The 24,526-nt window shown below is 39.7% G+C and overlaps 1 protein-coding gene across 2 annotated transcripts in view; it reads right to left on the bottom strand.

Moving 5' to 3' along the window:
- The window catches only part of LOC111863639 (zwei Ig domain protein zig-8), a 283,000-nt gene that overhangs the window by 90,851 nt on the left and 167,623 nt on the right, over positions 1 to 24,526 (bottom strand). For both annotated transcript variants that reach the window (XM_023850135.2, XM_023850136.2), the window contains exon 2: positions 2,138 to 2,406. In XM_023850135.2, the coding sequence (XP_023705903.1) occupies positions 2,138 to 2,406 (269 nt within the window). The remainder of the gene's footprint in view (positions 1 to 2,137; positions 2,407 to 24,526) is intronic.

Below are 24,526 nucleotides of genomic sequence, written 5' to 3'. Positions count from 1 at the left end.
AATTCTCTTACTATAAGCACTGTGAGATTTAAAGAGTAAACAACCCAATGTTTCCCTTACAGAATGTAGTATTGGGGATCTTATGATTTCCTTAAAATATAATCTGCTTAGTGTATGCATTGGAATTAATGTATATTCTCTGTGATTTTGGAATTTCAGTTTTTATGTTATTGTAGCATGTAGACCCGTTACTAAGTAATGATTATAAAGAACGCCAGTTGCTATGCACCTGCCGGGGTATAAACAAATATATAAAAGCTGTTGCTTAGTAACAGTTTCAAAAATACATCAGGTGCTCATGGAAAAGATTGAACTACAACAATGAGGAGCGGTGTTTCCCGTGCGGTCCGTTACGAGATGTTATGACCAGGATAGTTGAAATGAGTTGGTGCAATTCAGTAAGTCAGTGAAGAAAACACTAGGAAGTTGGAATGAGCTGACCGCCAGCCTGGGAGTTAGTCAGTTGAAGAAATTAGTCAATTGTGGCGTACCGGCCAGCCGGTAAAGACTAATCACAGAATATTATTGGGATCTGTTACCACTAAACGACTGGTGAAAACAAACTAAAAATTTAGTGCATTTGAGTTCAGTTGAGTGAAGTGAAATAATTGGTTGGTGATTTAGAGAAAGCCTGAAATTCGGGACTTTTGAGCCGTTGCTGCTAAAAACTTGTAGCTGAGGCATTAGGATATTTCGAGAATGAGGACGGGGAACGTTCTTCGTGCACAGCCGTTACCAGGCTATGACTGGAGAAGACACAGAAGACTGACGAAACTTAGAGTGTACTCTAGTGAACTGTAGAATGTGTGAATTAATGATAACGCAATATTTACTTGTAAATATGATCTGTAAGTGATTAATAAGCCCAGTTTCAATCCCAATCCCGTCTATAGTCAATCATACATATGACATTATTTTAATGAACATCGGGCCAGAAAGGCTCAATTCATCATTTTGTATCATCCTAAAACTCGAAAATATACGAGTATTATCCGTGCAGTTAAGATAATATCGCTAATGAAACTAAGAACCTGACATGAAGTATATTCAACATCACAACATAAAGGTTTTTCTATTAACTGAAAGTGTATATAATATAATTGAACACGTTTAGATTTGTCTTAACGAATTTGCGTATGCGTATTATTAAGTTACTTAATATTTTCATGTCAGCTGCTGCTTTCCTTTAGTGTTAGAAAATACGGAGAGAGTTGACAGTCATTAGAGACAGGAAACTTGAGCAAACATCCGAAGTGCTTCGTTATCCGCATTAAACCTAATAAACAGGGGAAGGATGATGATGGCTCGTTATGAAAAACGTAAGGAAGTTTCTGTCAACGGCTGAGCTGGGGTATCACGTGGAGAAAATGTCGCTTCGGAAAAAAGATGGCTAACATTAATTCTATGTTGCCTCAGGTACTTATGTAAGCCTACTGGTGAGATTTCGACTCATCTGTAATAATCGTAAGTTAATTACCCTGAAAAATTTTCTATCAGCTGTCAAGTTAATATGAAAGACGAATAGATCTGTAGAATATTACTGATGTCGTCGTTTGATTTGCCTAGGATCATCTGGTGTTTCAAAACGCAAAACTTCAAATACAAATTGTCATGAGCGTGGAAGTTAGTCTCTTACGTATAAAGGAAGTGCAGTCTCGTAAACTGCGAGAATCAGAGATCAGGGTGCTGAGGAGAATGTTTGGATCGAAGAGCAGTAACAAGAGAGGGGGGGGGTGGAGGAATTTGCATAATGAGAAGCTTAATAATTTGTACTCTTGGCCAAATATAGTTAGAATGATTAAGTCAAGGACTATGATGTGGGCAGGGTGTGTAGCACGCATAAAGAAAAGTAGAATGCCTTGGCCAGAAGGACAGAGAAAATGATTTAGGTGGGAGAGTTATATCAAAATAGATCTCAGAGAAATAAGAAGGGCAGGTAAAGGACTAGATTCATCTGGCCCAGATTACGAACCGGTGGCTGGTTCTTTATGACACGGTGATGAAACTTTGTGTTCTATAAACTATTTGGAAGTTCTTGAGTAGCTAAGTGACTGATGGCTTTTCCACAAGGACTCAGGACCCTGGAGTTAATAAGAAGTTATAGCCTATGTACTGTGCGGATAGATCACAGACTTACCATGCCGTCGCCAATGTTGTTCACGACGCATGGGATGAGGGCTTTGCTACCGGTCTGTGCGGTTATGGTGCTCGAGTTTTCTGTCGCGAAATGAACTGGTTGAGGCGCGAAAGTGGCCATCAGATCGTTCCACTCTCCCAGAGACTCGGTTCCGACCACTGCGGAGGCGACGGCGACTGGGGCGGCTACAGGGGCGGCGGCGGGGTGCGACCGCGGTCGCCGTTCCGGGCCCTCGCTACCGCTACTGCTGTTGCTGCTACTGCTCGTGTCTGCAACACAGGTACACAAAGTGAGCCAATCAGAACAGCTCGGTAGATAAGGGAATACCCATTTATCTATGCTTATAATAATATGAAGTGTTTGATTGATTATATATGCGTTTTAAGGAATATGGGCCATTAGTGGGAATTAAGAACAGACTCGGAAAATGGAAGCAAAAGCGGAAGTGTAAGGTACGAATTCTTCAACCAGTACTGTAGTCTCGAACTTTCGGAAAGAAAGTTACATGGCGCGCATATACATTGAAATCCTGATTTCAGAGTGTTCCTCAAAGTATATAATGCACAACATCTGATCAGTGGAAAGATTATTACTGGAACCCTAAGTAGAAGCGAGAATTATCGAAAGTTCCTCTTTGAATTCTCAGTGGACATTTCCCAAGTTTAAATCTAACAGAGAAAATATAATTCGTTCAAACGCTGGGGCTCCATTAGTGGCTTGAGTTATAAAAGAAACCAAATGCTAACTCTAAAAACAGGGCCTTCATTGAGAAGCTAATATTTACAAAATTAGTCAAGAATTTCTATCCTTTTACAGAATCCGAAGGTTCATTTGTGTATTCACAAATTCCTGTTACAAACCTCTGTTCTAAGTCAGTCAGATTTAGTCAATAGTCGTTTAGTCAAATATTATTCCTTCAACATCAATTTCAATATTATATTCCCATCTACCCCTACGTCCTCCACATTAAACTTTCCATTCAGCTTTTCCGGCTGAAGCTTTGTAAGTACCTTTCCGACGGATGCTACTCGCCCTCCAATATCATCCTCTTCTATTTGAATAATATGTTAGGCTTTGATGCCCATACCCTAGAGAGTATAAGACGAGAAATAACTTTATTATGTAATTTTCGTCAGCTTCTAATTTTTCCTTCCTTAGGCCTACAGTCAAATGTTACCCTCCGTACACTGCTGTCAGTAGCCCTTTATCTAGGTAGATCTGGGATTTCAGAGCCAAGAAATGAAGAATATTGTCTCCTGTGTTATGATACTAAACACTTTTTTAGGAAGTTGCCCACTATTATGAGGAAACTGCTACATTTTCTCGACGGTAGATGTTAGGAAGATAGAGGCAGTAGGTTCCACCGAAATATTGGTGAAATCCAAAAATGTAAAGTAAAGTTATCCCTGTAACAGGCCTTGAAGGCCCATGGGGTTGTGAGACTTCAAGGCTCCCATATTTTCTCTAGAAAAACGGCTCACAGATGGCAGTAAATTTGTCAGGCTTACGCGCCAGCCTCCCTGTATCCCCGCAGGAAGATTCCGGGCAATCATTTCTCTTAGAGGCTGAGGCAACTTCAGGGCCATAGAGCGGCTGGTAAGATTAGGTAAATTGAAAAATAATCCACCTCATCGGGACTCGAACCCGCGACCTTCAGACTTGTAGCATAGTATATCAACTAACTACTCTACAGCTGGGTGTACTCGGAAACCGAAAGACCACAAATGAATGTGGTTGTATCCCTTTATGTGCTTCCACATTTTTCGCTTTCACTTTCAGACAGATACTTGAAATACTGGCTATTTCAGAATGCCAGATAATATTCAGTCTTAAATGTGTTGGAATCTGCGTTGAAATTTGAGATGCTTCACGTATTCTAACAGGTGCAATCGCCAGCATTTATATTACTGGATTCTAATAGTGTGGATATCAAGAAGTGTTTCGAACTGCAGTTTGCTAAGGGGATTACGGAAATTCAAGTAAAGCCCAAGCAGGTCGACGAAATCAAACTTATTTAGTAGGATTAACTTTTTTCCCAGTGAATGCATCCTGTTGTGTATCATATTATTTCTTACTGAAAACCGTCACAACACAACAATCAATAATACGTGTAACTAGGTAGTTCTAGGAGATAATTTTGCTACATGTTTCGGCCTTCAAGAGGCCATCATCAGGCAAATACATTAAAATTTTTGTTATTGAATTGCATGTCAAATATAGGATACAGTAAATGATATAATGATACAAGTCCGTCCCAAGCGCAAACAATATATTATGTGTCCTTGATCTTGCTCCTCTACACTACATGTTTCGGCCTCAGACGGCCATCATCAGGTGTATAGCACTCACGTTGCTGTCACACTGCACCCAGCCCAAAATTTAACATTTAAAACACTTTCCTTGTTATTATCAACATCTACTTCGTTGATATCTGTCTGGTTTGTAGATTATTTTACACACGTTAATTTTGACGTTCCTGTAGTAGCACTATAAAATCTTTAGTTCTAATTTTAAAATCCTTTAAATTTTTTTTCTAAATTTTAAATTTAAAATTGTTAGGGTTACTAGCCCTATGTCTAAAGGGCTGCAGCGGCTAGTTCTTGTTTCCACACTGTACAGGTGTTATCCTGTGTAGTCTTCCTGTGTGCGTGCCGCTGTTATTCTTTACTACGTATAGCAGTACACGTAGTAAAGAATAACATTCTATAAATCTTAGGGTTTATCACGAGCGGATTCACTTCACAGTTTCTCAACATGTTTCATTGATTTCGATCAAGAATATAATTTTGCTTATGGAGCAAACCAATTAGGAAAGTAACCGCATTTCTTATTAGAGGAATATAATCACATTAATATTTTGACATAACCCCCAAAAGTCGGAATCGTTTAACTATACACCCTTTGATCAGCCAACAGCAAATTACTGCTCTACTCACTGCTCGGGACCTCTGTTAGTAGTCAGGGTTCAGTCGTCAGCCGGAAAGGGCAGAAACCGTTTACACGGAAGCAATGTAGGGAACCATTATCAGAGCCGCTACCAAACAACGATTAGATGAAGATATCACAGACTGGTTATGTTCTGGATGTGCTGTAGCTCTCAGTCAGAGACAGAGTCAGAGTTACTTTACAACTATCAGTTTACAGCCAATCAGTTCGTCTTGGCGCAAAGCCCCTTGAGGTACACGACCAAAGATTTCTTTTCGACTAACCTTTTAGGTTATAGTCCTTACGTAACACCTTCTCTGATGAGAGGATGGGATTTTTCTCTTGTGAATAGGCTTCACCTTTGTCAAATGTACGTTCTGCACATATAGCAAAGGTCTACATGGTCATGAAGAATGCCTTTTCTTCCCGGAAAGCGGTCAGCCTGATAAAAGATATAATTTGAAATAAATAACCTCTAATGATGTACGAGATGTGTCTCTGAGAGCAGAGTCACGTCCGTATGTAAGTCTTGCAGCTCTTTTCTGAGCTCATAGCGCCATCTCCAAGTGCCATTTGCATTAAATGTTATGTCTTTGCGCGGCCTAGAAATTATAGCAACAATTTTATTCCATTAAGTTAAATACCGTTTTTGTAATGAACACTAACTTTTCTTTTTCTTGCACAGGTTAAATGAGCTATTTTATGATCTGTTGCACCACGGTGGCCACTTTTAAGACGTAATTGTTAGTCGAACTGGGAACCTGTACTGACGGACCTGTGATCTGGATTTATGCTGTGACAGATCCTGCTACACGGGGGTCTACATACACAAAACGATAGAGAACACTACAGCAGAGGCAGAGTGAAGAACCTACAGTAAAAGAGGCAAAAGTGATAACTACAACAACACACAATCTGGAGCTACAAAACAACACACAAGCACCCATGCCGCTGAGCAAATACATCCAAACAAGGGGACGTCAAACTATGTCGTTTGGGTGAAAGACGGCCCCCAAAAAATAATTGAAATTTTAAATTGATTTTAATTAAAGTCCATTTATTTTAAATAAAGAAAATTCTAATTCATATGTGATATGAGAAGTTGGACATACCGTACAGTGCAAAAGAATTAGCGAATCAGAGACACCTGAGGATGTCCTTGTGCGGCCGAAACATTTCGTGAGATGGAAATGAGACGACAATAAGCTGCAGTGTAGACGGAAATATATTGTATGAAATAAATGTTATTTTAATGCAACAGGATGTTTAGATAAAATATTATTCCGTGCCCCTCTCAGTAGTTCTGAGAGATGACAAGAAGTTAACACTGCTGATGGAGGCAGCTTGACAGCTGCAGATGTTGGGACTAGTTTAGTCGAATCCTTGGCTGTCTGTGAGGTATTGTTCGAGATATGCTACTTGCGTCCCTTTACTTTCTGGAAGTCGTCCTGCCCCATTGAGTCCACTGAATTTTTTTCACTACACCACTTTGATCGGGGGGCACGCGGTGGCGTTGTTGGGTGAGGGGCTTTGTTACAAGCCGAAATGTCGCCTGTTCGATTCCTGATGAGATCATTGAAATTTTCAATTGACGTAATCCTTCCAGCCGCATTATAGCCCTAGTGTCTACTTAGCCTCTAACAGAAACGACTACCAGGAATCATCCTGGAAGTAAACGGCGGCCGGTGAGTAAGGCTGACAACCTAACCGCCATCTGTGAGTCGATTGTTTAGAAAATATGGGAGCCTCGACCTCGTAATCCTATAGGCCTCCACGGCCTTTACAGGGATAGCTTTACCTTTTCTGTCTTGCCTTTTACACTACTTTGACCTGCCTGTGCACTCACCTTCAGGACGAGCTCCATTTAATTCGGTGTCACCGTGTACGTCCCGTAAAGGGAGCTAAAAACGGCTTCGCGTATAGAGCTTTGCAAATGTTCTCTGTTCTCCTCTGCGCTATTCCCAATATATGTACACTCAGCTTTTCCCCACTTTAACCGGTATGTAACCGGCAAGATTCTCACCGTCAGGAAGTACTCTTCATACAGAAGCTGCTTCTGGGTATTTATTCATGATGGCATGACATTCAGATTTCAACGATGCTAGCTTTTGTGTCCAGTATTTTCGGAATCCCCGTGCGGGACATCGCCCATCTTGGTGAACACTGAAATTCACCGTGCTGTTCGGTTTTCTCACTAACCCTCACTAAGATCAACAGCTCAACTTTTCTTATCCTCCTCACAGTCACTATAGTACAGCCTGTCTCAGTCTGTTACAGTACTCAGTAGTCGTTCCCTAACTCCCACTTGAGCACTCCAGCTCACCTATCTGTAGAGTGTGCCCAACAGTTAAAGTGCTCGAACTATTTGCACTTAATAGCTTCAGATAATCAGTAAATTATGTAATTAATCCCAAACCCGTGCCTAATCGCTAACATGTGGCGCTATTGCAGAACCTTATGATGTGATGTACATGGACTTTTTATGAACATTTTCCCATGGCACTCTTGTCAACTACTTTCTTCTTTATTATATTTTACGTATGATATTTGTTTTAAAATTATTTTATTTTGAAATGTATCCATATTTATATGCATATTGATTTATTCTTTAAGTTCTTTGGAATTTTTCTTTGACAATCATTTTATTTTAAGTTATTTTTTGTTTGAAATACATGAGGTGCAATACTGCAGGATATATAATACAATATTGGTTACTTCTTTAATATTTATTAGCAAATAGTTTGTGGATTAGTGTTCCGACGTGAAATTGTATGAACGAATGAGAATGATTAAGTGAATAAAATTAGGAGATATAATAAGCACGAGCTCACAAAACATGTGAAGTGAAAAATGTTGATCTTCACACTGCGTCAGAAGAAGCAGAAGTAAACTGTTTGGGAAAATCATGATGTGGAAAATGTGCTTATGGTCTTGTAGGCATAACAACTGTAACTGTCCAGTTTATGGGAAGGTCAACTGATGTTTGTGTATGGTTAGGGTTTTGTGAAATTCCCCACTTTCGCCTCACAATTTGGAATCTTCCCCCTGAGACAAGCAGCAAGTGGCTTGGGCCAAGCTTGAAGCCTGCTGCCCTTTCGAAATCAGTTAATTTAATGCGTAACCAGGCCGAGTTCTTTAGAAATTCTAAACTTGACAGGGGAAGTCATAAATTTAGCAGCGTCGTTTCCTGCTAACCCAAAATCTCAGTTTGACAGCCACGCAGCAGGTGCAAAGTTCACCCCTAAACTGTACACTAGTGGATATTCGCTTTCCTAATTGGAGGAGAATGATAAGCCACCTCCCAGTCTGCCCGGTCCAGCCAATCATCGTCTGAAGTGGGAGGTCCTTTGCCCGAATTTTGAGTAACTAGGGCAAATATTTACCATTCAGAGGGTGCTTGGCAAAGAGACTTGGAAAGTTACGTTCATCGGGGGTACAGGTGTGCTGATCCCCGTAAACACGCCGGTGGTAACTATTAAGTGTGCGTCCCCAGAACAGTAAGCCTACGTCCACGAATTTGTGAAGGGTACCAATACGGGCTGTTTCTATCCAATTAGTGTAAATTAAATAAAGACCCCATACAGTTAATCGGTGTTGAGGTTACTTCCCTACACCTAAGCCCCACTAATCACCCAAGTCGTGGCCTGTCAACACGCCCTGAGAGGAGTCGGATTGCTCTACCGAGACTAGCAGAACCCAAGAAGGACGGTTACACAACTCAGTGTAAAAGAAGTCGAAGCAGGCTACATATTCAAAACTCTCAGTGGAGAACCCATAAGGAGTAGATGGGGAACCACCAAATATTTTCACATTGGATAATAATCTTGATATATTTTCAAGACCGAATGTCGTGTATAATGAGACTCAATACCAATTGTGAACAAGGAGCTGATAGGGTACGATGGGACAGTTCTATCATATGCGCAGACGAGCACATGGAAGATATTCATTGGGCAGGGAAGCTGCACAGATCCAGAACTGAAGGGAATTATTCCACATTCAGTGAAAAAGATGAAAAAATTACGGAGGAACAGAAGGAAATGACGACAGTGATAAAGAGAAGCACCAACTAGAACTGCAGAAAAAATTAATCTGGCAGGGTAATATCAGAGAGGAGCCGCGGTGTTTGGAGAAAAATATTCTGGTGGAATGTGATGCAAGAACAGCTGTTTGGTGCATCTGCCCTTGAATTGGATCAGCGCCTCCACAGGGAGAACCAATTGCGACAAATATTTTAGCAGAAGAATTGAGAGCTAATGGACAGTGAGGAATGGTACTCTAGGGCCGCGCCATAGCTCAAGCGGTTAGTCGCTGGCTTCCCACCGCCGCGGCCTGGGTTCGATCCCTGGTCTGGTCAAGTGGAATTTGTGGTGGGAAAAGTGGTGCTCGAGCAAGTGTTCTCCGAGTACTTCGGTTTCCCCTGCCAATCTTCATTCCACCAATTGCTCCACAATCACCCTCACCTATCATCTGGGGCTGGTACAATAGGCCAGTAGTGGCCGCAGTAAAAGGGACTTAGTCCCACCCCACTAGCATTAAAAAACTACAGAGCCTTTAAGACAATTCGGTTTCCTGTCAGTTCATTATCACGTATAAAACCGTAGAATGGCATTCCTATTATTTCCCATTAATCAGTAGATGGAAAAATAGTTTCCGATCAATATGCTTAATACCGTATTAAAGTTCTTTAAATAAAATCTCCTGTCATATGTTAATATTTCCCATAATTTCTCAATGATTTAATAAGTGAATATGAAAGTTCAATTCCTAAACTTAGCTGTTGTTCATATCTTCGTATGGAGTAAATTCTGTTGCCTTTCCTGCCTTGCCAGGCTGCATAATGAACTGTTTGACTGGCCGCTGTTTCCTTTTGAATTCCTGCCTCTGAACGCCTAATCTGACTGCCTGCGTGCCGCTGATTTAACACACGACTTCGGACTGCTTGTGGTCCAATGCGACCATGTAATCTGATTCACTGCTGCCCCCGAGACCCAAGACTCTCTAGGATCTCAGCGCAGTGTTTCTCTCCGCTGACGTCACGTTCGCTTCCTGCTATGTACTAATCTGCTCAAAGCAGCAGTTCATTTTTTCCTATCTTCTCCCATCTCGCAGTTTGGGGACAGTCATTTGTTTGTACTTTTTGTATATTTGTTGTTCTCTCGCACCGTAACGCGTTAGGCAGCTAATATTATTTCATAATTCAAGTGAAAATACTTACTTGTACCAAAACCACCTACTGCTTGTCGATCCCTGCAACATCCTGTTTTCGGAATCAGTGTCCCATTTTTAATCTTAGCAGCAGTTGAGACTGGACAGTAATATAGGCTCAATTTTCAGTTCGAAATCTTAGTTCATCATTTCCACCTCCTTCTTGCTATCCGTTCGTCGCCAAACTAATTCTCCGTATATTTGTAACAGGTTCCGCACAAAAACTTGTCACCCACAGAGCCTTGTGTTTGCACGGAAAAGGTGAACTTCTCGTCTTCTCGAAGAATTCAGTCTCACATGACAAGCCCTGATATCTGACAATTAATGCTTCATTCGTGTATCTAGGTCAAGCCTTAACTACATGATTTTCAATAGAATCGTAGAAGAAGAGTGTGTGGTCCTTTAATGAGATTAATGTGTTTGAAAATTACATATTTGTAGAGCTTACATTCACAACGCAAATATCCATCGAGGGTATAAAGTGGGTTGCACGTAAATTCAATGCGCATACGATGGTCAGACTATAATCGGTACAGATATTCCTTCTATCCTTTGTGAAATTAGCTTCATAGTTTCACCTTTCACTCTAAATAAGTAATATCCAGTTGTAGATTTGATTTCTTTATTAGCCATTTTTATTCAAAACATGAAATGTTCTACCAACAGAAATCGGTTATATCAATTTATTTACTTCAAACTTATTTATATTTTCACGTGTTTCAGTGACTAAAGACGATGTTCGGATTTGTAATTAGATTTGGTAATCATTTAGAAGTCGTAACTATAATTAGTTATAACACTGTTCCTGATTTTCACACTACAAAGCACTCCACACTAATCTTCTCAGTCTATTTTCGCTACTCTTCACAGTCCGTTTCTTGGCAACGGATTTATAACACTACATTACAAACTCACAATATCGATGTACTAAAGTACATCTTACATCACACTAAATATTCTAATCCTTTTTCTGGCCACACTGCTGTTCCATTGGAACTTCGGAACTCAAGAGAAGCCCATCTATGACTCACTTCTCTAGTTTATTGCTCTCTCCTCTAGCTTACGACTGCCCGAAAACGACCCTTGTTGTCCCCAATAAACCTTCGACACAGGCCTACAGAAAACACGTCATGTGATAGCTAAGCTTGTTGGGGGTGACGTCATTGCGCATGCGTGGAAGTTTGTTTACCAAGCCGTACCCTAGAAAGGGTTTGCACAACTCTATTGTTCCATTGATGCGTGTTGGACTGTGTTTCGGGCGTTGCCTAGCAATGAATTTACATGTCACAATATTCTGAATGCCGACTTTCAGTTCTACGCCGCTGGATGTATTAGTTTTTGTTATTAAGACAAGTGGGACAATACGCATCCTTTTATTTCTCCGGTTTGTGATTTTTGCAAGGAGTATACGTTGTAGAGAAATTGAAGTAATTTAGGGAAATAGTATGACCGCTGGATAAAGAAACAGAAGGAGAGCAATTCAGAGCGTGTTACTCTTAAAAGTAACAGGTAAAATATTTCGCGACACATATGTAATCATGATGGTAACACAAGATACATAATAAAAAATGAGTGTATGTACACTATTGTCATTCTATGCATGGTTTTTATATTAAACAATCAAATTCTCCCTCACATTAATATTTATAACAGATATTCTGATAAGAATCTTTTTCTGTTGGGTTTCGTATGGAAACGACAACAAATCTGTGCCTTCTACAGATATTACTATAATTGACATCAAGGAAGGTTGGGCCGGGTTATACCAGACTGCCAAAACATCTTCCCAGGATCAGAGACGTACCATCCTCTATCAGCTGAGGGTAGGGGAGGGGGAGGCTGGGCAGCTGAAAGCACACTAAGATTACCATAAGAGAACAGAACGCAGAATCAAGTACAGTGGCTTCGTTCTACGTACTGTCGCTTCTTTGTGTACACTTCAACAATTCCTTTTATATTCAGTCCCATTTTTCTTCCACAATGTTGAAATACATAGTGTAATTAACTTACTTACTTACTTACATACTCATGGAGCTGAGCCCTTCTGGAGGAGCCGCCAATTCTTCAGCTACTCAAGACTTTCCCAGCATTTTATGGAACCCGAAAGTTCATCACCGTGTTCACAAAAGCCCTCCACTTGTCGCTATCCTGAGCCAGATCTATCCAGTCCATACCATCCCATCCTATCTCTCTAAGATCCATTCTAATATTGTCCAACCACCTAAGTTTTGGTCTTCCCTGTGGTATCTTTCCTTCTGGCTTTCCCACCAATATCCTATACGCATTCTTCGTCTCCCCCATTCGTGCTACATGACCTACCCACCTCATTCTCCTTGACTTGATAGTCAAACTCCAAAACTGGAGGGCGTCTCCTCCATCAGTGTAATTAACTATAAGAAATAAACATACATTAAAGACAATAAGTGTAACAGAATATTTCTGAGTAATTTTCAGATGCCATCCCTTCGAAATAATATACCTGCAAGCTTGAAGTTTTTTCACATCTGGCCTCTGCATTTTATGGACTAGGATAGACAATATTTTTCTGAATTTTCTGACTGAAGCTAAGGCAAAGGGATAGACACGACTGCACTGTCTCTGTGCGGTCTATTCGAATAACTTGTACAATCTGCACTTGAACTTATCATTAGTGTTGTTAGGGACGTCTCATCAACCCATCGCTCAGGTGACATTTACATCGATATAACTCGCTATCCACAATGTGAAAGTGAAACAAAAATTTGCACACTCGCTATTCGTTCAGGAAGACAAAATTAACATTAAGGTAAGAGAGATTTATGTTCTACCTAAACACCTAGAAAGAGGCCGCGCCATAGATCAAGCGGTTAGTCGCTGGCTTCCCACCGCGGCGGGCCGGTTTCAATCCCGGGTCTGGTCAATTGATATTTGTGGTGAATAAAGTGGCGCTGGGGCGGGCTTTCTCCGATTACTTCGATTTCCCTGCCAATCTTCATTCCATCAAATTCTCCATCATGGTAATCACCAGAGGCAAGCTACAATAGGCCATTCAGTGGCCGCCGTGCCGAGTGGACCCAGTTGAATTCCACCACCCGCTAAACGAATTAAAAAAGAACACCTAGAACGAGTAGTTAGCGCATTTCCAGAAATATTGTGTTAAAACTTCGACTCGGAAACCTACAGTTTACAAGGTTTTTGTTGTTTTCTTCAGTCCCTGTCGAAGAATTCTGTATTAAAAGAAGCCATGATCGTTTCTTTCCATGATGTTTTACGTTCATCATTCAGCCATGCAACTGCTCGAGATATTTCCATTACCGGTTGAGAAATTGTCATGTCTGCACAACCTAGGAATCAATCAGTCCTACTCCTAACACTTAGACGGATTTACAGAATGAAGGCTCTCAGAGCTGTGCTTTCTGTCAATTTCTTTCTAGTGCAAAGGATTACAAGGAACGTTCTGCCAGGGAATTCTGAGTCAAAGACAGCTTCAATAACAGTTCAACGTGTAACGTTTCAGTATTGAAAGTTCCAAAGAAACTTCCGAAAACACTAAAGCATAAGGGAGAGAAATGATCAAATGCATGACAATAGAAATTAAGATGTTTACTCTTCCGTTATATGGGGCACGCGGTAGCGAAGTTGGTTGAAGCACTATGCTACAAGCCGGAAGGTCGCAGGTTCAAGTTCCGATGAGGTCATTTGATTTTTTCAGTTAACCTAATCCTTCCAGCCGCACTATGGCCCTGGGTTCGACTCAGCCTCTAACAGAAACGAGTACCAGAAATTAATTAAATAATTTTCCGGAGGAGTAAAGCGCGGCTGGCGCGTAAGGCTGACAACCTTACCGCCATCTTTGAGCCCATTGTCTAGATAAAGTGGGACTCTCAACGTCTCACAACCCTATGGGCCCTTACTATTCCGTTATGTATACCTAATGACATATTTCTGTCGTAAATACGTATTTTTGTGAATACACAGGTTATGTTTTTATTTTGCAGCAAAAATTATCATGCAAATTTTTCCATATGTAAACAGACAAATGGAGAGTCGTTGACGTGTTCTCTATATTTACGTTTGGACAGCAACTTGTCGTACCAGGCAGCTAATGGGAACAGAGGCAGCACCAATAACTGACCTGGCTCACACACTTATGCTGCACTACAAACACGTAGAGCTAGTACAAACAGGATGCACAACTCATTATCTGAAGCAAAGCTTATTAACAGTATATACACAGCTGTAACAACCGGTAGCAAACAGCGCAGAATTCTGACCGCCACGGGATATTACACAACCACCGTACATGTTGTTATACGTGGTGTTTAACTTAATAAATGAATGGGGTTGCATTCCATTGCGGTTGCAAAACGAAATGTGCGAAACGCAGAGGAGGTGGGCCGGGTTGCACAACTGAAGAACGTATATCTTTTCCACTTCACACAGTTGCCTTGAAAGAAATTATGTGAGAGGTTTTTAATGTGTGTTTAGTCCGCACATCAGCTTCGAATGCATGCCATCGCAAGCTCAATACATTTACTTCCTGACAGGTATCAGAATTTGGCGTATTGTTGTATATGACCATATTTGCACGCTCCGTCCTCCAAAAGTCCCTGTACTTGTGATGGATCCGAGTATTTTGGACTGGGCACGCTGTATAATGGCGATGTTGGATTTGCTGGCGCAGCCCCAGAGTTCTATGCCGTATGTCCATACAGGCTTCTGTTTTGTAGGTTAGTTACTAATAAAGAATGAGAGTGGAGAACTGACGGATACCTCTCCAGTTTACAGTGTATAAATTTGAAATGCTTGACGTAAATAAGATAACATTTCATTTTATCTTAAAGCATCTCATTAATTTTTCCAAACAACAACGGACATCCTGCAAGTTTGCTCAGACGGTAACGCTTCTGGCTCTAATTTGGGATGTGCCTGTTTCTAATCTCAAGCGGAATACTGAATCTCACGAACCATATTTTTGTGGGTTTCCCCATTCTCTTCAGTAAATGTGGGAGAGAACTCTGAAATGGACCAAAACTGGTTCCTTTCACATTTCTTCCAGACCATCTCTTATTAATCACCCTAAAATTGGAAGCAACTGGAAGCCAGATAGCCAGTCGGTATAGCGAACTGGCTACGAGCTGGACGGCCGAGGGATCGGAGTTCGAGTCTCGATAGAATCAAGAATGTTCTCTACGTCCTGCAGACCGGCTCTGTGGTTCACACTGCCTCCTATCCACTCGGTACCGTGGACTTCTGCCCTGATGGTAAAGCGGCCGGGGGCGTGGAGCTGACTACTCACTTCCAGCTAGTGCCAAGATCAGGAAAATGTGGACCTATACACCCACTCGTTATACGCCTTCATGGCGTAGTGCTTAATTAGTTAAGCACAGGACGACTTTATCTTACGGAAACCATCGTTAATTAAACCATAACTTACTAAATAAATGAAAGAAGGGTATGAAATCTTGAATTTTCTGAAATGAAAGCGAAAGAAATAACAAGAATAAAAAACGAAATAAGTGTGTCTCGAATACTGTAATTATTCAATTTATAAGGTATCATATAAAAGGAACAATGATAAAGAGCAAATGTTATCACATCTGTGAGAATTAATTTCACTGTAAACACGAATTTTAAGAGTAATGTGTTTAAGGAAAATTAATAACTGGTTGATCAGCTAATGGTAAGGCAGTTGTCTGGCTTGGAGCAGTGCATACTGAAATCAAAGTGCAGAAGGCTCAGACTAGGTAGGAGATGAACCTTAGTAATATTTCAAACAACATTTTAGATATTACAAATGAGTTATGAGAATATATTTAAAAATAAAAATAATGTTTTCCCTGAGAGGGTTTACCTATGGACGATGTAGAATGCTGGAAGTAAAACATCAAAAGATCGCTTAACAAAGGGAATATTCTAGAAGATAAACATTTGATACTTCTCCTTTAACCTAATGATGATGATATGAAATGGACTGGTTCCTTGACTTCACAGTCTTACAATCAGTTCAGATATAATGTAGCTTTCCGACAGACGCCATATCGAAGAATAATAAAATTAATTTCTAAAAACTGCTTCTAAAATAAGAAAATGATCAGCGGGTGCATTTCCTTTACCCGGACAGATGCAATATATATATATTGCATCTGTTTGGGTATATATATATATATATACGGCCTTGGCTCGACAAAAATAATTCAGTAGCAACAAATATTGTACATTCTACACAACGCCTATTTGTCTATGAATCCGTTTTATAAAATCACGTAGTAGCATTTCCTTGACGAGCCGTTTGTCTCTCGCATTTTGAGCCTTAGAACTTAATGAGACTATCAGCATTGAAGACTATCGCCTTCCACAATTTGTTAGTGCCATACATTGCTTGGTTCTGCAGAGAAAACTAGACTGGTAAGAGTAGAGTTACCAGCCTTGCTATACATGTTATCAGTTTTCGCCTTCCATCAATATATAAATGGTGGGAAATATACGTACCATGTAAATAGTGTGGACGGAGAAAAATTGTCGAATATAACGATGAATTATAAATATACGTGTCGACATATGCAGGGAAATGAAGAGAAAATATGTATTTTACTGATTTATGATTTTGTGATGTTTAAAAGATTAAAGAAAATGAAATTACAACAGAAATACCCCCAAAAGATACTCGAAAATTCTACCCACTAGGAGATGAAGAAAAACAATTCATCAAATTGTCGCATGAAAATAGAGTGAATAAACATAGAGGAGAGATCTTATGAACAGTAGATTCAGTAAATTTTGAGAATATTTTAAAACTGTTATGCAAGAAACGGTAAAGAAATCACTTGGAAAAGAAAATAGGCTGGAAGTTTACGAGTTCTGTTCTCGATAAAGTCATCGAGTTTCTCAATTGACTTGATCCTTCCAGCCGCAATATGGTCCTGGGATCGACCCAGCCTTTAACAGAAATGGGTACCATGAATCTTCCTAGGGGAGGAGCGCGGCCGGCGCGTAAGGCTGATGACCTCACCGCCATCTGTGGCCTGATTGTCTAGAATGTGTGGGGGCCTCGATGGCTGACAACCATTTGAGCCTAGAATGCCTGTTACAGGGTTAGCTTTATATTTTTACTTTTTTTTACCATAGTAATAACAATATGTGTAGCACGGAAAATAAATGAAAATAAGCAAACACATAGGAAATTCTCACGAAGTAATTCTGCAATGTAGGGAGCTGAATGTAAATTCAGTTCGGCGATAGTGAAGAAGGAAGTAAGGAAACTTAAAACAGAAATTTTGAACGGGTACATACGGGATTTGGAGTATGACGTGCTTGATGTCATCAGTTAAAGAAAAGATAAGATTTTTGGGTTCGGGTGTTAAATCTCTAACCCCAAACCAAAGAACTTAGAAAGCTGAAACTTGGTCTACGTACATAGGGAAACTTGAGGGTATGCACCTCGGGAATGTATTTTTTACTTTTACGTGTATTCTGTTCACGCGCTATACTAAGAAATTTGCATATAAGTGACTTAGGTGCGGAATACAAGATGGCGACCATAATAAGTACGTAACAATGTAAAGGAAACGTGCTTAAACCATGTATTTTCATTCATTTAGGCAAGTTGCAAAATTATATATAGACCTATGTGACATCCTAAGTAAACTCATAGAATTAAAAATGTTTTTCTGAAGATTACACAGATGGAATGTCACAATGTCGCTACTGTTTTGGCATTTGTGTGGCATTCCAATTGTAGATATTAGAATTATTATGAGTAAATGTTAATGTTAATGTTATAATGTTAACAGTGCGAACAATAAAATTATCTCTCAATATATTTTCACGCATTTAGTGATTAGAGATGGGGTTTGGAGCAGAATTCGGATTTAATGGACTCTTACAAACTTAAATTATAATTGATTATAACCCGTTCACTAATTTACTCAATTTCAAAATCACTACAACAAGCACTAATCCTTCTCAGTCTGTTATGTCTTCACTAGGTGTTGCTTGGTTATGGCTCCCAGTACACTAGATTCCTCAGCTTCATGTCCATGTCCTTACCGGTTACCGACTGTCTCATAGCTCCTTATGACCGTAACTCCTGGCCATTGGATGCCTGGTCGTTTTTTGCTACTACTGGCCACTGCTCGCTATCGCAGCTTAGGGTTTGGCTGGTTGGTTCGTTTACAAATTAATTACACTAAACATAAAAATACAAATTAATATAGACTTCATGTGTAAGCTATTGATATCTTGAAAAAGACATATTCCAATAGCATTCCTTCAGGAACTACACGTGCTTGAGATTATTGCATGGAGCACTGAAGAAATGGTCATTTGTGTCCTGGGTTCCATAAAAAGGGAGGTCGTTAAATTAGGCACCAAGGTCGGGTCCTTGTAGATTTTGCAGTCAACAGAAGAGAAAAATAAAACAGAAAAGTACATAAAACTCTTAAACACTTTACCTCTACACCAACTGGAACAGCATTAGAAGGAATCATTGATAATAAAGAGGAAATAAATATTGTAACGGTAGAAGGTGTTGATCCCTCACTCTGGTTGAACTGCTGTTAATATCTCGAAATCAAAACGCCAGGCCCAGGTGACATGAATATGGAACAAATAAAACAGGCATCGCTGTCCTGCCTCCTACAATTCTTAGAGCTTCCGAATACATGTGGGAAATATGATTGCATCTCTAATGAATGAAAAAGGTGAGATCTCTTCAATATTTAAGCAATACACTAGAACAGAATACTCTAACTGCAGAGTCATGCTTCTATTCAACTCTTCATATAAAATATATGCTAAAATATTGTCAAACGGAGATAATAAAATATAATAAATTGTCCTAAAAGTAGAGTAAAATATATTTAAAAATTCTTACGTGGCAGAGAGACTACTTTTACAGTAAACTAACAAAGTAACATCATGGAACCGAGCCCTCCTTTAGAAGCTGCGGCCAGTCATGCAGCTACTCAAGACCTTCCTAATATTTTATTAAAACCCCAAGTTCCATTACCGCGGTCACAAAAGCCCTCCATTGGAATCTATCCTGACTCAGATAAATTCTGTACATACCACCACATCCTATCTATCTAAGATCCATTTTAATATTATTTACACACCCACGTTCTGATCTTCATAGTGACCTCCTTCCTCCTAGCTTTCCCACAAATATCTTATACGCTTATCTCTTCTCACCCATTCGTGTTACATTTTCTGCCAATATTATACTACCTAACTTGATCATTCTAATTGCACTTGGCGAAGTGTACATCTTAAGGAGCTCCTCATTACTCAATTTTCTCCAACCTCCTGTCACTTCATCTCTCTTCGGTCCAAATATTCTCCTCAACACCCTGTTCTCAAACACCCTCAGTCTATGTTCCTCTCTTAAAGTAAGAGACAAAGTTTCACACCTACACAGAACCACAGGTAAAATTATAATTTTGTATATTCTAATACTTAAGCTTTAGGCAGCAGACTGAATGGTAGCAAGCATTACCTGAGTTCAATCTCCTCTCCTCCTGAATCAGGTTCTGATTTGTAATAGTCGTTCTCAAATATCTGACCTGTGCCACATTTTCAAAACATCTGTTAGCTGTCCGTATGTCATGATTTTGTCCTGCATTCTGATGACGACACAGCAACATATCAACTGCTTTTACCGGTTCTCACGGTCTCTTTGCTTGCAGATTTCTTATATATTTTTTCTTCTACCCTGAAGATGGAGGCGATACGTTCCTCCGAAACGTCGATTAACACCACATATACACGGTGCCAAATCCCAGAAGACTGCTTTCTTCATAGTCACCGCCGTGAAAGCCTCAAATCTTACAACATATACTTATCTCAACCTCAAATATTCTCTTTGTTTACTACTATACCAACCTCCTTACTAGCGTCAGTTAAACTCTCTATGATTTTCCTTTATGATATCTATGTCATCAGCGGTAGATTCATACAACCAGCATAGTCTAGAAGCTAATGTGTCCCCCTTAATTTCAGTTCCACGTGGTATTTCTAGACCTTCCTAATGGCATATTCTAAAGCAAAGTTGAAAAGGTGTGGCGATAAAGCATCTCCTTGTTTTAGACTATTCTGGATAGGAAAATTATCAAACAAATATTTACCTATACGGACTTTAGTATACGTTTCGTTTAAACACATTTTAATTAGCCTGATTACTTACTTGTGTACCACAAACTCTATCAGAATATTGTACAGTACTTTCCTCATAACTGAATCATAGGCTTTCTTGAAGTCTGCGAATAGCTGATGTACTGTCTCACTGTATTCCAATTTCTTTCTCCAGTATCTGATGAATGCAAAATCTCTTATCACTAGTTGATCTGCTACGTCGAAACTCACAATGATAGTTCCCAATAATTTCATCTGTGTATGGACATAACCTTGAGAGAAGAATATTCGGAAAAATTTTGTATGAAGTTGATAGCAGTGAGGTCCCATGATAATTACTACAGTCAGTTTTATCACCCTTCTTGTGAACTTGTAGAATAATAGACTCCTTCCACTGATCAGGCAATTTTTCCTTATTCCAAATAGAATTGATTAGCTTATGGATCTTAGAATTTAATATTTCACCTCCTGCTTGAATAAGTTCTGCCTTAATTTGATGACTACCTGGCGATTTATACCTTTTCAATTTTGTAATAGCAATTTCAACATCAAAAGGGGTAGGATCAGGTACTAACGACTCAGCTGTCTGTATTTCTATCTGCCTAAAATCACTGACCTCATATAGTTCAGTAACAGAGAAGTAGTTCTCCAACCTATCCAAGTGTTGTGGGAATCTGCGAAAAGTTGGCCATTCTCAACTGCCACTAAGTTATTTCTAGGTTGGTAACCTCCCTTGAGTTCACTTATCCCTCTATAGGGGTCTCTAATGTTCTTGTTCTTACTGCTCGTTGCAGACTGGACAATTTTTTCTTTCGCGTATTCCCTCTTTTCATTCTTAAAATGTCTGCTGTTTTCACGTTTTATATTGTTCGGATTATCCTCATTTATTTCGCTTGGATCCAGTAACCACTGCAATTGGCGTGCTTCCTTCGATCTAATAATTCTGAGCGCATTTCGTCGGACCAAGTCTTATGCTTCTTATTTTATAATAACTTAGATTGTCTTTCGCTGAAATCTTGATATTCTCTCCAGTAGTTTCCCAAGCTCGTTAAATATTCACCTAAGCCTGTAAGTTTTCAAAAGCTGCGAACTTATTTGAGATTTCAACACAATACTCCTCTTTACCCTCCACTTCATTTAAGTTCTGGAGACTGAACTTCTAAATATGAAGCATATGCATTTTTTGTTTACTTACTGCCAGTCTCTCCCTGAATTTTGTCACCACCAAGTAGTGATAAGTATCACAATCTGCTGCCCTGAACAATCGGATGTCAAGTATACTTGAATGCCGTCTCCTATATATCAAAATATTTTAAAATTTCTGGCGAGCTTTTTCCATCAGGAAAAGTCAACTAAATTTTCAAATGTTATGATGTAGGAACATTATACTTTGACAGGCATTTTTGAATGTGGCAAAATTTACTAATATAGCTCCATTATCATTACTATTTTTGTGTACACACTCATTCCAAACTGTTGGTTTGAAATTGTCTTCCCTATCTGCTTGGGACTGAAATTTCTTACCAGTCACAGTAATCGGGCGGCCTAAGTCATGAACTGTCTTCGCTCACTAAAACGCTGGGATCGTGGGTTCAGATTCCACTTAAGACATGGATGTTTGGAATGTGCATGACTCTATTCTGTGTCTGTGTTGTTCTTTGTTTAGGTAGAGGCCTTAAAATTATCTGATTTCTTTTCCAAGGAGCCTTGCCATCTGTGAGAAATGTTTATGGAACTGAATAAGAGGCCTGGATCCTGAATAGGCTGGAAGAGCCATTGAAAAGGAATTTGAAATGTCCTAATGAAATATTTATGTGTTATTTAGGAAATTTATTATATACATGCTCTAATTCTTCTTAGAAACTTTCCTTCTTATCATAAATTTTATCCTCTGTTGGGGCATAAAAATTGAAATATAACACCAGCGACCTCTTAGCATTGTGACATGTAAATCCGTTGCTAGGTAACGCCAGCAACACACAGCCAACAATATTGGAGCAGTGTTTTCTTCTGTGCAGCTTGAGCATGCTCGATGACGTCATCCAACAATACAGAGGCTGCATTTTCTGTGTGGTCCATGCAAAGACTATATAACGAGGATCTGTTGTAGTTTTGATCAGATTAGAAAGGTGGAAAGAACGGACAATTGGGTCGAGTTCTGGATGGTCGGCATACTAAGGGGATTGAACAGGAAATGGCAAGAAGTCTAATGATTTGAAGTGATAGCTCCTATATGAATATCCGTTGCCATGAAACGAATGTTGAAGGCATTGTAAAGGCTTTTACCTGTTACCTAGGGACGACTAATGTAAGCAGATATTGAAGGCTGTATTTATATGTTATAATTACCTGTACTTACGACTTGTGAGTATCCAATAAATCGATGCACCAAACGAAACCACGTCTACAAGTGAATAAACACGGGTCAGTATTATGTACAACATCCAATCTGTAACAAACACTGCCCTCTTATAGTTCTCTTATGTATAGAGAGCCTGTATCTCATTCATAATTCTCATTCTCTTTTTCTACAAAAAAAGTACATTCGCCTGCTGATTCAGTGCCACCCCTGTCCTATCTGACCTCCTGTACTCCCACTAAATCTAACTTATATTTTGAAATTTCTTTCGCCACACTTCTAAGCGAATCTGCCCCATACTGACTTCTTACATTCCACTTAACCAATCTCATGTTTATACAACGAATCTGTCAAAGCGCGAGGAACTTTGTGATATTTGGTAACAAGCTTATTTTTTAAGTTGAATTGTTAGCGCGTCGCCGGACCTCCAAGCTTGAGGAAAACACATTGTCGGCTATTCGCGACTGCTTATTCAATATATTCGCAGCTACCCTCCTTATTTGGAGGCCGTCTTCTCCATCTGTAACATTAGGACGCGCCATGTCGTGGTGAGAAGAGACACACCTAACATGGCCATTTTTTATAGCAATGTAACTAATATAGAAAGTTCCTGCTCATGTTCCCTTCATAGATCATGAAGAGCTATCGATAGGGTAAACAGAATTAAATAATGATCAATACTTTCACTTATAATGATGATGATGATGACTTGAATTTTATGTGGGAAATCAAGTAGATTCCAGAGGGAGGATTTTGATGTGATACATTCAATAAGTTGTCGAATCCGTAAAGGGGAGGGGAAGGCAGATTTATTCACCAGAAGAGTTACAACGGTTATGAAGTAGCCTCAGTAGCATGAGAGTCTTCGTCATCAACATCATCATCATCATATCATCACCACCATCTTCAGATGATGCAGAGTGGCTCAGGTAATTCTAATGGTCTGTTTTGTCTTCAAGGTTTAAAACTCTAACTCTTAGAGTAAAATTCTTCTATTTTTGTATGGGCGCCCTTGGTATCTTCTGCTTCTGATTTGTAGTCTGAGGTTAAATTACGAAATATATTTTGCTTCATCCTTTTCAGATATTTCAGATAATGTATCTGGTAATCTTTAGTTCTCAAACTTGTGTCGGCGGTTTGTAGATCCTCTATTATACGACTACTTTCATTATGTCTCTGATCAATCAATCTGTATCCAGACATAGCTCTCACGAAGCGCATTTCCGCAGCTTTCACTCTACCTCTTTGTCTTCCTGTGTCAGCACTCAGATCTGCACAGGAGAGTTAGTATGGCAGTGAACTTACAGTACTGAAACAATGTCTCCTTCCTAAAGTTAGCGGAAGGAGATACTGCTTAAAGACAGACGTAATTTGAAGCAATATGCATCACGTGAATATGGAGTGAAAACTTTTCCTTGAGACCCCATGGGATCAAACGTTTTAACAGTTGTCTCTATCCGTAACACAAGATGTTCGCAGGAAGAGAACTATTAAATTACTTAGGCAGGGACTTGTTGCAAATTTAAATAGTATTTAGCTTTTAAAAACTTTGGTACATTCTTAAATAAAGTAGGATTCAGGTTAGAGGTCCCCAGAACTGGAAGAATTTCTCCTCTTATCGCTCTCACCCACTGCACAGAAAATCTGAGGGCGCTTTCCATATTGCGCATACGAGTACTGGAGCGCTGTGAATGTAATCCTTACATGATTTGAGGTTATCATAGCGGGGGTTAAGAAGAACTCTATCTTCTGAGATGTAACATCTTGTAGTCCCTTGGAAGACAACA

Source organism: Cryptotermes secundus, unplaced genomic scaffold (genome assembly GCF_002891405.2).
Source record: "Cryptotermes secundus unplaced genomic scaffold, Csec_1.0 scaffold99, whole genome shotgun sequence".
Taxonomy (NCBI): Eukaryota; Metazoa; Arthropoda; class Insecta; order Blattodea; family Kalotermitidae; genus Cryptotermes; species Cryptotermes secundus.
The sequence above is the reverse complement of the archived record's forward strand: the minus strand, read 5'-3'. Positions and strand labels throughout refer to the sequence as shown.